This window comes from Varroa jacobsoni, unplaced genomic scaffold, assembly GCF_002532875.2.
Source record: "Varroa jacobsoni isolate VJ856 unplaced genomic scaffold, vjacob_1.0 scaffold_510, whole genome shotgun sequence".
NCBI classification, from domain to species: domain Eukaryota; kingdom Metazoa; phylum Arthropoda; class Arachnida; order Mesostigmata; family Varroidae; genus Varroa; species Varroa jacobsoni.
The window spans coordinates 35,473-54,581 of NW_019213412.1; the positions used below are offsets into that span (position 1 = coordinate 35,473).

At 40.3% G+C, this 19,109-nt stretch overlaps 2 protein-coding genes across 5 annotated transcripts in view; one reads left to right on the forward strand and one right to left on the reverse strand.

Annotated features, from left to right (window-relative positions):
* The window catches only part of LOC111261024 (organic cation transporter protein), a 24,861-nt gene extending 10,086 nt beyond the window's left edge, over positions 1 to 14,775 (reverse strand). Inside the window, exon 1 of one of the 4 annotated variants that reach the window (XM_022834197.2) lies at positions 14,758 to 14,775. In XM_022834197.2, coding sequence (XP_022689932.1) covers positions 14,758 to 14,760 — 3 coding nt within the window. In that variant the 5' untranslated portion in view covers positions 14,761 to 14,775. Of the gene's footprint in view, positions 1 to 1,729; positions 3,226 to 14,757 lie in introns of those variants that run through there. The other 3 variants (XM_022834196.2, XM_022834195.2, XM_022834198.2) reach the window with 3 other exon arrangements.
* A 534-nt stretch (positions 14,776 to 15,309) lies between these two features.
* Rme-8 (receptor mediated endocytosis 8) overlaps positions 15,310 to 19,109 on the forward strand; it is a 20,774-nt gene continuing 16,974 nt past the window's right edge. Inside the window, exon 1 of the mRNA XM_022834200.2 lies at positions 15,310 to 15,942. The gene's annotated coding sequence lies outside the window, so the exon portion shown is untranslated. The remainder of the gene's footprint in view (positions 15,943 to 19,109) is intronic.

Consider the following 19,109-nt stretch of genomic DNA (forward strand, 5'->3'; position numbering starts at 1 on the left):
TATATATGAATTTCCCACCTCCCTTGAGCAAATCGAATTCATTGAAGATGCTACGATTTCCTCAAGCAGCGCATTACTTCAAAACTCACGTATATATATATATATATATATATATATATATATATGCAATCGTAAAACACAAGGTGTGTGTGTGCGATTGTGCATATTCTTTAGTATGCTGGTATGAAACGGCTCCTGATAAAGCCTACGTATAGACGATAAGCGTGGCAAAATGCAATTTTTTCGCTTTTAGAGTAGCAGCCAACTTGTTCGACGCTAGGCTCAAGTTAATCTACTGTAGATAATTCAGGCTAGAGGCTTTTATTTATGTTTTTCAGCCAGTGCTAATGGAACGCCCAACTACAGCATTTTATAAAGTCTGATACAGATCAATGTAGTCCTATTGAAAATTCTGATACCAACTGAAACTGAACAGGAATTCGACATAGCTAATTGTCGTAGTAACATAAAAACAACGCAATTAACAAAGTTCCTGTACGATTACAAACCCAAGTCTCATAAATCTGAAAGAAGAAAATGGATATTTACAAACTGCAAACCAGTTGTGCGTCCCGACGCACCAATATCAAAAAAAACCTCAAAACTTGCCGATATTTTAGCTACCTGCTCCACCAATGACCAGCTGTTATCACGCTGCCTTTGTTGGCCTTCGTTCATGATGTCTTACAATACGTGCTGTTCCACAGTGTTGAAGAGCACGCATTGTAAGACCTTTGCGCGAACTGCTTTTCTTCCAAACCCAGCTAAACAATCAAGCGGAAATGTTCCTCGTAAATCCACTACTACTGATAACAGCAACTGTTACGAAGGTCAAAACAAATGGATAAGAAATACAAGACACTAACATAGGCACATGAGGCCCATCGTCAAGCCTACTATCGTATACCTCACGTGTAATCGATGGGCCTCATTGTGAGGTTTCCGTGTTAAGATGAAGCTTCTCTATGGCACGACTCAAATTTTTAGTTACCTAGAGTGTGAATGGATATATATTATACGTAGCCGTGACCACTTTTTGCGCAAAACTTGTAGCAAAGAGATGAGGATCAAGCTTAGAGGATCACTGAGAGCGTTACCTAAAGACCGATCCAATCAAAAAGGCTACCTTGATACACTACAGATAAATAACTGGAGCCAAGGTTGAAAAGACGGAAACGATATGTCGAGAATGCCAAGCTTCGACTCCCTGCAACTCTAGAATTTTTCTACGATCGCAAATTTATCTTAGTTGGCAAGACTTTGGCAGCTTGTATGCATCTGAAGATTAAAGACTGTTGAACAATTTGAATAGCGACATTAAATGTATCTTTGGAAGATCCTGGTCGATCGATGTAAACAGTATGTGTTCATGGGGTCAAGAATCGTCAGTGATTTTCCTCTGGAACTACCATTACCAAAGACAGTCTATCTAGATGATTTATAAATAATATATAGTTTATCTGAATATGAATAAACTTATTTCGACGCAGCTTTATGACTTTTGCATGGGCAGCCATTAATCTGTAATGCAGCAGCGAAAAACTTGCCAATCCGCATAATGTCCGTTTGCCGACCCATCATTATGTACATTGATAAGAAACATCATTTTCTCAGTCAATAACTTCATTATGCCGATTGAAAGTCTCCCGCCCTGCTGGCAGCGTTCGTTTTCTATAGAAATAGACAGCAGTAATTCAGAACTTATTATGTATAGATAAACATTGCTCACGTCCATCTGTAGGGTTCTTTTGAATTCGTGGGTATCGAATTGCCAATCCGTGCATTTCTCCACTACACCCGTTACGTTCAAGTAACATCGATTGTCCAGGCCACTTTCTATTGCCGCCGCTTCACTGTATGACAGATTTGAGCTATTCATCATGAAACAGGTATAATTTTGTTTTGTAGGGGCCATAAATGACGGAGCCATCACGAACCACGCATGCGGTACAGCAGCGTACGCGTTCAGTGCCAGAACAGCCCAATGCCATCGGCCGCGTTTCTCCAAAAAGTCATCCATGTTCACCTATTTCACTCCGAACTGTCTCGTTTTTTTGTAGTCAAAATAACTAGTGAATTTGTTGAACTATGCCGGTTTCGATTTGTCAGCCGTAGTATTCGATAGTACATTTACTCAAACAACGTCTCCTGGTCAAATTTTGTCAAAATTAATTCGTTCAAAATTTCCGCATCGGAAACGTATGTCGCTCTTTTGGCTAGTGGCAGTCTTAGGCATGTAGCACTATTTCTACCTGTAGTGCGAAAACACGTGTTGAATGATGGAAGATTTCGGAAGAATGAATAGTCGACACGATACCTCTCTGACGCAATTTTTAGCGTTAATCATCTCTGATTGGCAACGCACGAGGCACGCATCGAGGACCGATAAAAAGCACCGCTAGATCAATTTATGAGTTCAGCTTGCGTTATTGCAGCGAGTCTCTTGCGGTTTTCATGGGGGGTAACTGCGATTTCTTGCACCATAACACTATCCGCTGGTGTATAGTTGATAGCTGTTCGTTCCAGAACGGTTCAATAAAGCTGACACACGACATATTGCCTTTGGCAGTGTTACACCCAAAACAACTGCAGACAAGCCACACTAAAACTCTGAGGCTCAGTGAGCGCTAGTGAATGGACTGTAGTATGACTAATAGTCTCTATTGCACTATATACCCAGTTGTCTAAAGTTAGCTTACAATTCGAGAGAAAGGCGAACGTTATGGACCAGCGAGGTTGTCACAACTTGGCCAAACACTGGCCCTTCTTAGCTCTCAGCATTGTTCGTATTTCGTCGTTCAGAGCTGACGTCCAGGCAGAGCAAGACCGCTCTCTGACGAGATCGCCGCAAGCCGTTATACATTTGCCGCTGGTTCACCGCTTGCCACCGTGAAAGTTTCTTTCGGACAGAGTCGAGCGTTGCAGCAGCAGCAGCAACGAGGACGGCGACGACCCACGACACCAGCTGTAATTACTCGCAGTGGGTTCATGGTCCTGATTACGAGAGTGGAAAGCTTTTGCGCGTGAGAGGTCACAAAATCTACCACTTGACAAAATGAGAGCACGAGTTCACAACGTCCACTGCTACAACCATTAATGAAAACACGATGGACACATAACAATACGCACTTTTTAAAAAAAAAAACAAAATTACTATGACCCTTGCCTTTGCGTGACATCACCTTACATATCGAAAACCTAAATCAAGCCTATTTATTATGCAATCGAACGAACCGCAACAACAACAGCAGCAGCAGCAGCAGCTCAGGTGTTCACTGTTACAATGAGAACAACAGCGCCGACGTGCCCAGTGCTTGTAACCCGCCGGCCGATGAAAGGTAATGCGCCTAGGCAAGGCCAACGTCACCGTCATGGGTAGAGAAACATAATTCGAAAAAGAACGTTACATTGAAAAGATTTACTGCAGCTTGTTTCTATGGATTGTAGTTATCAGCGAAGAGTCGCATCGTACTACGCAACGCGCACCCAACAATGTTCACAGAGGCGTTCGCTCTAATGGAAGGACAGAGTATGGGCTTACACACACAAGATGCAAATGACTATATCGAAACGGCGGGCTGAAAAACTAGATGAAAGAGAAAAATCGTCGGAATCAGGAAGAATCATCGAAAATCTGCATGCTACTGTTGATCATTTGCTTGGCCAAGTTGATGCCTAAATAGAGAGAGCTTGTAGGTGCTTCAAGTTTTCTTTTGTATGTCCTACAATTTTGTTTTGACGTTGGTATCTTAAAGGAATATAGTTTACGCTGATATGCTCCCGGGCAGCAAGTGCTCGAAGCGGTCATGTTTGTACAATAAGATATATCTCATAAATATTACTGGCACTATAGGATATATATATTTAATTTCCGTTGAGTGGCATCGCTTAAGCATGGCCACGTAAACGAATGAAGTGGCATTACTTAAGTGGTAATAAATATTCTCTGCCAAATGGGTGAAAAGCATGTGTTCCGGCTAAGCGTTGACTGAGTCCTACGTGCATGCAGGATGCCTCCTTGGAGCACTAAGTTGACCTTAGTACTGACCTCTATTTCAGAAGATATTATGTGTGTAATGTAATTATATAAATTGTATATAATATAATTGAAAAATGTTAATAGCCATAAACTTCTGCCTTTCATGAACCCCAATGACACTTGTTGGAAAATATGCAAATATATAGAATTAATTATAGATAAAAACGCGTAGATTGGTACTAACATCTGTCATGCTAGAATTCTGTTGAGAGAAAGATTAATGTATTGATTTATGTTTGATTCAGAAACATTTAGATAATCTTAATCAACTTATTTGCTGGAGTTTCTCCCGAACTGTGAGACAAACACAAATACAGAGCGGGTTGTCAGTAATATCGTCTCGATGATATACCTCGCTACTTGTTAGGAACTACTCTGTAGTTATACCAATCAGCTAATGGCCACTTCTCAAAAGTGACTATTGGCGCCATAGGTGTAAACCTGTGACCTCTCAGGCGTAAACCTACGCTGTAGGTTTTTACGATATTCAACTTTTTGTTGGAAAAAAAGCTGAACGGGAATGAGGGGGATGAACCCTTAAAAAATATATTCGAAATAATCCGTCCGGCAAAGTAAACTATAGACCCATCAACTATAAATAAACTTCTAGTGAATTAGCTGCAAAATATTAATTTGCCAATTACCTGGCACCTTTTCCATGCTTGGAAGATCGCATTGCTTAGGATGTATTTAACGCCGTGTTGAAATAGAATTGAGATAGGAGATAGTAGGATTCTAAACAGGGTTCGTAGATGGTTCTTGAATGATATTTAGCTGAATATTAAATGCATGACATTGCTAATATTTTTTATTGGGATGTTTGCGCAGTTAAGTGATATAAGATAGTTAAGGCCTAAATAGTTTAAGGCGTAAAGCATTTTTAATGAGTGATAACGATCTTCTTTTCCGTATGGAGAAACAAACGGGAAAAGCTTCTGCTATTACCAATCGTAAGCAATATCTGATATATGTATATCTACGAGCACCAATTCCCGACACATTCATAAATAGTGGCCAACGAAATTTCAATGGTACAAAAGTTATTTCCTTAGCACACGTACGTCCTTATTATTCCTGTATTTCATTATAGGATCTATTTTAGAAATGAACAAGGTAAACTTACAGTTAATCCATTTAGTGCACTGCCTAGTGTAGCGCTTCAGAAGAAATGTGGAAACCGGCGTATCGATCGACAGATTCGATCAGGACATACGTAGCTAAATTTCATCAGATCTAACCCACATCGAACTGATATTATTTTATTGATTCGGATCAATTAGCTTGTCTTAAATTAGCTTGATTTAGTTACAACGAAATTGTTACTTACTTTGACACAGAAAAGTTAGCACTAGTGAAACTGCGTTGTTGTAATGGCTTATTTAACAGTGATTTAACTTCTAAGTTATCCCTTAAACCCGTTACCATTGACCGTTCGCATACTAGATTTCCTTTAGAGGAACGCTCTTGGAATTGATTCAGTTAACGTCAGGTATCTTCAGCTGTAATACACATCACAGATTTACATTAACATGTTGAACAATCTGATACCAGCTACACAAGGATAGCTTTTCAGACAAAAGCAAAGTGATCGATCTGTAGAATTCTGATCTAGAATTTACGTTATGTTTCCCTTCGCTTAGTCGCTAAAAGACGTTTTTTTTCTTCTTGTTTTTGTACCATATCAATAGAACAGTAGACGATTGTCGAAGTAAAATTATTTTGTAAATAATAAACTGAGCATTTCGCAAACTAGTACATGAGTTTTTGTTCATAGGGTAATCGCTTATAAGGCATTGTGTTTATACCGCCAAAAAACACTAAATATGCTCGGGGCACCAGGCTACAATTTCGATCTGGAAGGAACGTGAGCACAGCAGTGTAGTTCAATAAAAATATATAACGATTTGTTTAACACATAATGAACTGTCTTAGTCAATCCTATCGACTACTTGACTTGATTAACTAATTTTAGGTAATTCCAAAACGACAAGGCCGACACGGCGTCAGCAGACCCGTTCTCCTTTCCGTAAAATCAATTGCAGACGTTATCTAATAGACGTTTTATAGACATCTAACTTCGTTTCGAGCGACCCCCTTCATTGTGTGGCAAATTACGTTCCCCGTTTTAGTTGGCACTAGACGCAGCGGCCCACGAGCCCATAGTTACACTACATTCTGAAAATCGTACCGCGTTGCAGCTAACTTCATCGCCATTGAAGACACTTGAATATCAGAATGAATTTGTTTAAAGGTAGGGCCCAAATTATCCTTTGACATTTTGAAGGTCTGCAATATACATCTGTTCAAGTTTCAGAAAGATGAAATGTAAAAGCAATTATCTGAAAAAGACTATTGCGTTTATTTTTCAAACGGGGTTTGCATGAGCTGCCGAAAGGGACGCCCTCATCCCCACACCGATCAAATAGGCCGAATTCTTATGTAAGTTATTCACAAACCAATTCTATAGTTCAAAAGAATGACAGCAAATCACTAGTGCACCACTTCCGAGAAGATGAGTAATGAGTACACATAGCGTTACTGTCTGCCTATTGGTCCTTTCACTGGGATCAGACCGATTAGTCTATGACTGACTAAATTAAATAGGTAATCAACGACCCCGTAGTGAGACCTATTTATCTCTTGAATACAGGACTATCCTAAATATGGTTGTCCTACGAGAGACACTGTGTGGCGGCAGCAAATTAATTTCGAACGCCGGCCCATCATCAGCGCAACCGAAGTAGCCTTCCCCGTGTTCTAGCAAGACTGACCGGAATAGCTTTATCAAATCTGATGAAGATATCGTCACGCTTACAAAATGCCACTACGAAAATTGTTAGAGCTACTTCTCTTCTGTTATGACTCACCCCTATCATTACTAAATGAAACAGTATCAAATAGACCTCGCGCAATTAGCAATTTTTTCAGACAGAAAATAACTCTGGCTAAATAGCTATGCGGCTAAGGTTATGCCATGTTAACTTACCGGCTGCTTGAAGGTGCGTTCATATTTGCGCGTTTCAAAGTTTCAGCCGAAGTCACTTTTAGCATCAGGCACAACAGTCAGCTACAAGATATTTGGAAAGCTATCGGATGTAGGAAAAAGCGTGTTTCGTTGGGAACATATAATTATAAGGTGTAAAACTTTCTGTCTTTTCTCGGCACCTGTTCAACAATTTTCTAATTATCCAAAATATCTGTATGCCACTGTGTTAGGTGCAGAACAGCGCAAAGTATTGGGACTATAGAGTATCTTAACCTACTGTGTCGAGCAGGTTCCATATGCAACGGGCACTAACAACCTAAAACAACAATGCCTTAAAAATGGATTTCCATATAAGTAAGGCCAAAAGAGAATTCGCAAACTTCAGAAAGAAACGAACTTTTATAAAAAAAAAAAAGGTGATATATTTTGCTTGGATTGTGTTGAAAGGAGTGAAGAACCTAAATGGAACTAACCGTCACGTTATAACAAGATTTGCTTTTTTTTTTTATTTAGCGGCAAAAATGGCATAACTGACTGCACAGTTTCTCAACGCTCGATCCAATATGTGTAACTAAATTCGGTCGTTAAGCCAACTGCTAAATTAAATATTTTAGGGCTACATATTAAAAAAATTATGTGTATTTTGCTTGTATATAGCCAACACTGCGAAAGGTAGACTGATGGTAATTGTAGTTTAATGTTTGAAATAAGACGATGCACGGAATTACTTAAATTAAAAACTCAACTTGAAAAGAGGTGCCGCTGAATCAGTGTGTTAGATGTTCTGAAAACTGTTTTCATTTATAAAACTATGTAGTAAGTTATACTGGGTAGAGGAATCACGTTTTTGGAAATACCTAAAAACATGCTGTACACAGAGAAGCGGCTTCGACCTCTTTCACAGGCTATATGTATAATTAACACCGATTATTATTATTAGGATCTAATGTTTCACAGGGAATTGACTAGGCGTTTGTTGGGAGCAAAACTCAAAAAATATGGCCGCCAATCACAAACAGAGTAGATTCTGCATAGTGAGCTGAGGATTTTGTAAGGCTTGGTTTGAACCCTTAGTATAATCACCTCAAGCAAACTTGTTCTTTCAATATATCTCGCAAATTTACTATTTTCATAGAATTACTGCCTATTCATTTATTTTATCCCGTCGTGTAAGGATATATATGAAAACAGCTGTTAATATTTGGATATTCACATTTTTTTTACGGATCTCGCTCAGCTCATATTCCAATAATATTGAATTTATTAGATCGGAAACATTTCTCGCACCGTACCGAAATCTAATACCACATTTTGTGTATTATTATGATAATATACCATTTAGTTGCTCTTTATCGACGCGACAGGGCTGAATTTGTTGTCGCCTAAAAACGTATACGCGAGGTAGCATTAACTGCAGCACCAGCTGTATAGCACAATGGCCTTGGATCCGCGCCAACTCATTGGTCTTGTCGACGGTCTTGACGGAAGCTCTCCCAAGATCGCGCCACCAAGATTGGCTTTCTTTCAACGTCACTAGTGCTGAACGCCTGATGCCCGTGTGTCAGTTTGCCCCTATTGTACACAGCCAACTCTACGCGACCCGGTACGATAGAATAGTGAGCCATAGAAAATTGCTCGACAAAGTACAACGCCAGTGCAAGCATATGAACGATGTTATTTTCTGATACGCCGTACAAGACTGGTGATCCATAAAGGCGAAAAGTACGAAGTATGAACATGTCGTTCACCAGATCACTCGTACCAGATCACTCGTATAATACTCAAAGTCATCGCTCAGCTGGGGTAGCAAAAGCAAAAAATACATTGACAGGGTGATAACAAAAAAAAAGGGTTTCTAACAACAAGACACTAGTAGCAGTTGATAGCACAACTGACATTGTTTGTATTTAGTCGGTATTTTGGCATATTCAGCGAATAGCTCGTGTTTGAAGGGTATGGTTAACACTACCAATTCGCCGATTTTCCCCAAAAACTCCTGCAAATCGGAGAGTTGTTCACTGCTCTTCTTACTGTTTTACCATGGTATTATTTTTATCTTATATTTTTACTAGGCATCTTCGGCGCCATTTGTGGTCCAGGTTTTGAAAGAGACATCTGCGGTCCAGGTTTTGCCGGGAGTACTTGTGGCCCAGGTTTTGCTGGGAGTATCTGTGGTCCAGGTTTTGCTGGGAGTATCTGTGGTCCAGGTTTTGCTGGGAGCATCTGAGTACTTGCCATCAACGGCCCTGGCGCTCCAGCCTGTCGAAGCGTCGATCCAGGTGCAACCGGAGGTCGAGTGAGCACCGATCCCTGTTGCGGTCTGACACCGTCCAGTAGCACTGGAGCAGGCTGTCTAGGTTCCCCCGTAAATTGGTCCTCACTCTGAAAAACTTGCTGACCATCGTGCATCATCATTTGTTGTCGCATCAGATTCGCGCTTTGTGGTTGAGTACTGATCGACATGGCCATTGCCTGTGGTCCACCGAAACCTGGCTGTTGACTACCCATCGTGGACAAAACGACGGGATGCTGGAAGCCCCTCTGACCACCCAGGTATGACAGAATTACGAGAGGTTGATTAGCCATGAAAGACAAGATCACAGGCTGTCCGCCGACTTGCTGACCTCCCATTGTTGAGGCGACCATAGGCTGCTGTTGGAGGTATTGCTGTTGGAGGTATTGCTGTTGGGGGTATTGCTGTTGGGGGTATTGCTGTTGGGGGTATTGCTGGTGTCCGCTCACAATCGACACGACGACGGGATGCCCAGACGGCTCAATATGCATCCCGTGGCCACCCATCATGGGCGCGTATGCCATTGTTGCTCACACCAGCCGCAGCGATTGATCGCTCTATTTTGCTAGCCAATCGATGGCCACTTCTCAATACTCAATTAACGAGCAATAGGCGATTCTGTCAGCATTGTAGATTTATATATGCATTCGGATACGTTCCTGTATACTGAAACGTGCGTCGTTGGCTAGCGGAGGTCGATGAAATGCCTGATTATAATGTTAGTAATGACGATGCCACGATGCTTCGCGTTGGCATTTTACTTCCGTCAAACGATTGTTAACAAATGGTTAGCGTTTTGACTAGACATTGTAGCAATCGCTAATAAGGTGACTGAATGTGATTATGTTTCTCGAAGAAAAAAAATTTTATATTAGTTCATGAGCAGACAATGTGACAGAGCCTGCTTGAAGAGCGTCTAAATTGTCCGAATCGTACCGTTACTGGTTTAGTTCACATTCGAAAATTATTAATTGTAAATTAGAACATTTTAATGGAGTTGGCGTTGACCACAACGAAAATCCGCCACATGAAGCCGACGGAGCGTCGAGGTTGATAGCATACTGATATACAACCATTTATTGCTCTACAAGGCAAATGAGTCGCAGAAACAGCTATAGGATATACATATTCCATCTTTCTCCGCTTTCAACTGGAACTTGTAAAGAATCCAGTCGTTGAGCAACAATAACAATGTCGTAATATTTTTGTTAGACTGCTATTTTTCTATCCTATATAGTAAACTCAATATTGTGAACACATATCCTGTTCAAATTCTATCCAAATGATCATTACAAGCTAAAATGTGTGTTTGCAGGATGTCAGTGGTACAGTTTGTGGTCTACCAGGAAGTAGCCGTTCAATAAGACCTCAGCAGTTTGGCAATTCCCCACGAAGCTATAGATTGCTCGTATAATGGTAGTAAATCGCGCATACAGTTTCTCCAAAGACATGCCGTTGGTGGTACTAAATCGTGAGTGCCTTAATTTTCACAAAATAATTTAAAAAGCTAAACAAGTGAATCAGCATTGTTTGGCTTTTTGTTTAGTTGTGAACGAAAGATGAAAACACACATACCTATTTTTTCTAAACATAAGCATATACATAGGCTTATGTAGTGCTTCCCATACTAATTGAACTTTAAAGAAACTTAACGAGTATTATCATGGTACTACCATAAAATAATGAATAGAACTAGAAAAGAACGTAATTGAACTTTAAAGAAACTTAACGAGTATTATCATGGTACTACCATAAACTAATGAATAGAACTAGAATAGAACGAAAAGTTCTACAAAAATGTTTTGCTTTTTGACTACCTAATATCTCTCGTAACATCAAATTTTATTCTTTATTCCGCACGTCTACGAGACCGCAAAAACGCGTATTCCGACACGTACACCCGCAGCGACGGATAAATACCCCAAGTTTATGACCGGCCCTATCACAAAATTGATACAACACATGTCTCTTCGGTCTTTAAAAGTTCATAGTTCACCACCAATCCCGGCTGGCGATATAGGCTTTGCTGCCATTGCAAGACTGCAGCTGGTTTTCAAGTCTCTGGATCGGGCAGTTGAGTTTCGGAAGCTGTATCGGAGAAGCCCCGAGTTATGCGCTGGATTAGATCGGAGTATCACTCCAGTGAAACGTTTAATAGCCCATTTGGCTTACGACATTTTTTATGCTATTGTGCTGTCATACTCAGTTAGTGATTACTTAACATATACAGGTTCTGCATCAGTGCCTGGGGGTTGCCCCTCATCGAAAGAGTGAGGCGTCTGTACCGATGGAAGTTAACTGCTCATAAACGGCAGCATAATCCGCTGTTGTTAAGGTGGAAGCGGTTGTGGCCCTTGGTTCCCCACAAACGATAAATTCACACGAGGGGGCATCGATATGATGATAAACAGCTGAGTTGGGGCGAACGTCGAAGTTACAACACGCTGCCCGGTCATGGCTCTTCAGATATCTCTCGTTCTTGTCGCACGCTTTAGGCGTAGACCTGGTCGACGACAAAAGTGCTTAAAACTGGTCTTCCTTGTCAGTTACTTCCCTACAGCACGCAGCAGTTACATTCACGATCCCTTGAAGCACGCGGAGAGTGACTAATCCTAGAAGTGTAGAGCAGAAGACTATGTACATATATATATATTCCCTCAACGAACCAAGGTCGGTCTGTCATTGCTAAAAGCTAAGTAGTCAACCAAACCACATGGTCGTTGTGATAGCCTAGACGATGGCGCTGCGACCTATAGCTAGTCTGAACTTATGCAAGGATCTAATGGTCTCGTACTGAAAATAAATTAAGGTCAGTTAATCTAGATAATGAGTAGACTATATTTTCGTTTAGACAAGGATATTTGACGCCCTTTGTAGAATTTGACCTTGATAATCACAGCATATTAGTGGAACTTGGCCTAATGATGTACCTTGCCATAATCAACATTTTTTGGCTGAACAAGCCAGGAGTCAATGGTTCACACCTAGCCATTGACATATACTACATGTGTGAGATTAAATAAAGTTAAATTAGAGGATTTGTTAAATAGATGCATAAATGTTTGTTTTTTGTTTTAGTTTCAGCAAACCATTTTTTTAGCTATTTTTTTATAATCTGAAGCTGAATTAATCAAAGCATAGCCTCTAAGTAATTGACTTCGCCGGGATACGCTTCTTGCAGAGCTGTGCATTGAGAAGGACGAACTAACGCTCATTTTTGAGTCGGTTCGTTCTCGCTACAGCGTAGCTTCAGCCTGCTGGTTTATCTGTAACTGCACCAACCGTTCCAGAAAAAACCTGTTTAATTTCCTGCCACACAAACTAATTCATTACTTGACAGGACAAACAGTCCAAGAACCCTCGTAATTATGAATATTTCTATGACATTTTTTGGACGGAAATCTTTGTTAGGAATAAAAACAAAACGATCTTTCTGCGGCGTGCCCCGACGTACCGACCCCAAGAGTATTTACAATCAGACCCATTAAGTTCGCCCCATAGTCGTATACCTGCTACATCTTTGACTGCTGCAGCTGTCGGCATTATAAACACTAGCATCTTTTACTTTCTAGAAAAAGAAGCACAATCTTTACAGAAAACTATTCTTTTATAGAAACTAGAATAAATATAGTCAGACGTACTGAAAATGTTCGTTTTCGTAAGTGTGACACCTCTAAACCTCTTTCCGCATTTTCGTAGCTCGGACGATCCTTAAATACTACTGACTAATATGAGGTTTGGAAATTAGATTTCTAAAAGGCCTGTATATTACAATTGTGATCATAACGTCGTGCAAAGGTAATTCTAGCAGGTTAACTATTGCAACTGCTGTTGCTCCGTTGAACTGTTGAACATTTTCTATCTAGCGAAATAGAATGCACAAGGACTTGCAATAGATAGTAGGGATGCCGAGTGAAAATATTAACTGAAATGGCAGTTTCAATAATTTGCTTGGAATCTTTTCATAACTTCTGGTTGTAGGTGTACGTATTCCAGTTACTTGATTAATCGTATCTGGTTGTACAACCAGAGCTTGGTTAATAGTGACGGTATAGCTGCTGGAAGTTTCAATACACGTCGAATATCTACGGAGCACCAGGACGCAACAGACGCATTATGGTTGAAAGTACTAAACGACAATGTAAGTTGTTTAAAGAAATACCTGTTACAAAACAAAAATGAATGTACGACCAGTCATTTCGATAAATGCGCTTCTTCGCGCTGAGAATTTTGCTATTGAGATTATTTTTGAAATAATATCCCTTTGCATAATGACTGCGGCAAGCCTACTGGAAATTTCGTGTATTTTCTGTGTAGGCCCAACTCTCAACACAATTTTGGGTAAATGAAATCAATCTGTTATTTATTTGAATTGACTGTTTTAACGATTCCAAAGACTAAACATATAATGAACTGAAGTCTCGAAAGGAATTTGCATATTTCATTCCTTTAGTGCATGTTATCATCAGGAAATTAGAACAGGATACCAATGACTTACGATTTTTGTACGTATTTGTGTGTTAGCTTTGTCTATAACACGAAAACTAACGGAATAATTGAATAAATTGAAATAAATGTTTTATTTCCCGTTTTCCTTTAAACTAAGATTGATTTCTATTGACTAAAATAGTAGATAACCGCCTTTTTTCTTTGGTAGAAAATTAAGTAACTTTAAGTTGGATTGGAGACTCACACATGTAGATAATTTTTTTTCAAAAAGTTACTATGAAGTGAAACAGATCGACTTTTGTTCCGGTATTTTCTCCTGGAAATTGGACACGAGCGAATTCAATCAGAAAAGATATTGGAATAAAAAGTATACACAACGAGCGCGTTTTCCGCAATCCGTTGAGCATTAGTCTTCCTCAAAGAGCTACGAACAGAACTTGAACGGTGGAAATGTCTATCTGAAGAAAACGACAGGGCTTCGCAGAGGTACGGAACGATCAATCGGCGTTAGCTTCCGTCAACAGAGCTTACGATGCAATATAACACAACACAGCAGATATTAACTTGCACAGAAATTAGCTGTTCGTCTCGTTCAGTATGGACAAGTTTTACTGACATGTTTTTAATGCTTTGTAGACGTTGGCGCAAATGATCTTTGTCATGTCAGTAGGCCCTTTTTAATGCTGGCCTTCCAACACTTGTATTCATTTGGTCAATTTTTTCACAATTCTAATTTTCGTAATTTCAACCTCTGGCATATTTTTGTTTGAGGACGCTGTAATTTCTAACTGTGGTCATCATTTTTAATGTACCTCACATAGCGATAAACTTCCAATCTTGTAGCGTCCATTACGGTGACTAAAGTTATCATATTAAAAATTGATTATTATATTTCACAAAGCGTACCTGTAAGTTCCAGCTTATGTTATAGGTGCACTGCGCGTCTAGCAAAAAAGCACCCATAAAATCAATGGTGTTCAGCATATTTACCATTATTTGTTTGCTTTAAAACAATTTCGTGTCGATTTCTTTCCTCATCGGTAGCTTTCTCAGTACTTCTCTACCGTAAATTATGCCAAGAAGATTAATTGAACAGCTGTTAAAAAAATAAGGTCCTTCATTCCAATTATTGCGCCTTCGCAATATACACATTTTTCCAACCCGTATCTCAAAGGTTCGAAAAATGTATGTGTACTTTTGGCGTTCTTTTTTGTCAGAGACAGCTGTTCTATTGAAATTTTTATTTTAATTTGTTATGGCTAACTGAGTCTATCACATTTCTAATTCGGTGTTTTCAACGTAAAATAAACCTGACGTATTTTTCGTTGCCACTCTGCATAGCTAGCAATACTGAATATCTAAAAAACACCCAGTACATTGAATATGAAAAAACCTTTCTGTTTAAATCGAACTCGGACTGACAGACAATCACAGTGATCTTCAATCAACCGTCGCCGCTACAATGGCCTGCTGTAATGGAACGTTTTTTCTACGAGTTGGCAATAGCATTTATTCGATAGCAACAAACACTTCGCTTTTTCGTTTCGGAATCCAGTGTTGAGCATTGACCTTCATTGTACCGCGTACTTACAGCATATTTTCAGCAATAGCGTGTGTTTAACATTTGTTAATTTTGCATCTGTTCGAAATAGTGCGCCGTCCCCAAGTCGCGCATGCTCAGTGGCGCCATCTTGGCTAGATGTACACATTAAGGCCCGAGTGGACGACAACTAGTTTCGGCCAAACAGTTTTCAATCAGAGTAAATTTGTAGCTTGTATATCGGTGTCGGATAGTGAAGCGCGTGGTGAAAGAAACTGAGTGGAGTTCAGATGTGAGTGCGAATCGGTGAGACAGAAGGTTTCCGTCGCGACCGGCAGCTTGGCAATCGTTTACTCATTGTGTTCCCTGTAGCCCCACAGCGGTGACAAGCTACAGCCAGTTATCCTCTTTCGGATGCCCCGTTTGCTGATATATCCATACCACCAGCAGAAACGCCTTCTTTGTACGGAGCTCCCATGTGAGCTGGCCGTTCCCGCTATTGCCGTCTCTCTTCTAGGTCGAGATGAGCTGACTGCAGCAGTCGTCAGCCGCACGGGCTAAACACTATTCGATCGACAAATATTAGGATGGGAGTGTTCAAATTGTCATCAACTGTGCTCTTTTCTGCTAGATAAGTGAGTGTGGTCGTGCTTGGCAATGGTTTGTCGCCTCGTCAGCCTCGTTGATCCTTGCAGCTACTCCACGTGAACCAGTTTTACTAGTTTTTGTTGTAGGAAGATTTACTGCAGTAGAAAACAGGATAGAATTGGAATATCGTTGTTAGAAGCGCTGCTAGTTTGCTTCCCTAACCGTCGACGTAAGTTAACCGACAGCGAAGACAACAGTCAAAAGGATTTTCGAAGATATCGGACGCGCCAACGTAGCTGACCAACAAAGTAAAGTTAAAAGCTCACGATATCTTGGTAGCGCAGTTCTTCCTGACAGTCGCCTGGGTAAGCTAAAACAGTAACTCAAGTGCACGCACATATTTGTCAAGCGGACAGAGCGTCACAAGGACTGGCTTCTAATATCCGGTGGGCGGATTTTTGGTCTATTCGTTGTGCCGTGATTATTTGCGTTCTAGCAGCTTTGAATATGGTCATATTGAATCATATTCACACAGATAGAAATCAAGAAAAGCGTACGAGTCACTTAGTTAATGTTGTGTTAATTATCGTTCCCATGCCATAGAACAGCTGGTAAGTTGTACAATGGTGCGGTATATTGAAGCCAATGGGTGGAACGTAAACGTATGAGGTATGAGGAAACTTCATAAAGGCCGTAACATAATAATGCTGTGTTGCTAGAGAAGCCACAGTAATATCTCCAGGCATTAAAACTAGCTATAGTTCTATTCATATGTCGGTTGCTAAGGGGAAGAATTTTAACCTATGGATAGAAATGCGAGACGGCTTTTCTCCGCGTTAAATTTAAGATGGGCCTTTACAGTGTTATTGGGCAGTTAGATACAGGCCGGTATACGGTGGAGATCGTGATTGATGTACACCCGCGAACACAGACGGTTGTAGAATAGACAAGTAAATACGTTGAAGGTATTCGGCTGCGGCGAGGTTTACTATTTTGATTTTCGGTAATCCAATCGACTGTGGCAATATTTTTGGTGCAAACAATTTCGTTGTTATTTCTTCGTGGCGCACCTTTGTAGATGCAATTTGCTCACGCAGTGTTAGCTGACACTGATATTTTAGGCTGGTTCATGTTGGTGATCGATAGATAATGTGAAGAACGTGCTGATGTAATTAAACTTCCTGAGCGAACACAAACACATAACGCAAAAGTTTCTCATTTATTATCGGTGCATTATTCCTCAGGCGAAAATTGGCGCCGATCGCCATCGAGCCAACAGTAATGAGTAAGAACAGCTTGAACGCTACTCTCTAACAAAGGCCACCCGACAGCCATTGTTGACTTATATCTAGCCAGACACGCATATCCGTGTTGCGGTTGTTGCTTCTGAAAACAAGCAACGTCTTCTGACGATCCAACGTGTCAACGAGTCCATGCTTGCTTTGTGCAGGATGTTTATTGCTGAACGCACAGTTACAGTCGTTATTAGTAACGCTTATTAGGCTATTTCCTTATGCTGCACTTACTACTGGTTAATGATGATAGTAATAAATGCGGATTGTACAACTGGACAGCGTTGTTCTGTGCTTGCAGTGAATTAGAAACTGCATTGTAATCTTCAACTGCTCAGTGATGTTTGTTAAGTACTATTAGTTGACAGATGGGAACGATAGACAAACATAGTTGGCTATTGTCGAGGAATGTGATTTTCGATACAATCCATATCAATTCCATTCCATTCATTTCCAATCCAATCAACTCGATCAGACTTGGCAAATTTCATTCCCACTTGCTAATTTCCATTTCTACAGTAACGTAAAACATACGCTGTGCTGCGGGTATACCAAATACATGAACTTAATAGCTCGACATGGCAGCTTAGTCCCTGTTCTAAGGGGCCACTTAAATTTGCATTCACTGAAATGAGTGTTGGCACTTCCTAGTTACATCGAAGTTTCACTAGCGATGGTAATTGGTTTCTAGCAACGAATGGGATAACACCATTGCGTACACCAATCAAACCTGCTGTTCGAGTGTCATACTAATATGATGCTTGACGCTACCACGTTCTAACTGATCAAGAGAATCGAGAGAGCGGTGAGGTGCGGAAGCTTAACGGGTTTGTTTACTTGGAGGTTCAACGGCTCACCAATAACCGGTGGGCACATACTAAATTGGCTGTTGTAATTCGACCCAACCCAATTGCACATATAAGAACGGATCTATGAGACAGGTCAAATTACGTTACCCAGTGGAATAGGGATAAATTTCTTGGATTCATTTGAACACAAACGGCGACCTACTGTGTCTCTTGCTACTCTAAAATCAACAGACGTCGAGGAATCGTACGCTTGCCTACTGCAATACGATTTCTTGCTTGAGGCCGTAAGCAGCTGAAGAACAGAGGAGCCGGAACGAACGTCCGTGAGACAGCGGCGACAACGACTCTATGTTGAAAGACATCTGGTCTCATTCCAACTGCGTTTTGGCGTTATTTGTTGTCGGTATTTTTTTTTGTTTGCATAAGTGTTACATGACTGATGTGAGCATCGGTGGGAGTTTCGTACTCCATTTTGTTGCAGGGCCGATGGCCATGTTTTTCCTCAATGATAAGTAGGTAAAATAACGAAACATTAGTTGGTTCGGGCACAGCTTTCAAGCTATCTGACTCATAGAAACCTGCACGCGTTTCTGTGGCCGTACTAAGAGGCGGCAGATCGAACCGGCCTACAAACGTTTGATTTGACGCATTATGCTCATTAGCATTCCAATAATAATGCTTTGGATGACTAAGTATTATAGTAAAGGGTTCACATCAGTCTTATTTAATAGTAGGACCTTCGTTTGTGGCTATATAAATGAAAAAAAGGGAATTCATTTTCTTTTTATATATATAATATATATATAGGCTAGTAAATGTGGATTGTAAGCCTAGTCCATTCAGTGAAGCAGTATTAATGCGGCTGACAATGACTGCGATCATTTTGGCCTTTGCTTACAATAGAACACTAATTTGTGTAATCTCGAACCGTTAACGATAGGGTCCTTCGGTTAATAAATTGGATTTATCTCAAGTGCACTAAACACATCGATCAGTGGAAAAATTCGTAATATGACCTCTATTCAATGTATATATAGTGTTTGTGTTATAGTTTCTTTATGATATTTAGTTCTCAATCTATTAGTAGAGTTAGAAAATTTCCGATTAACAACC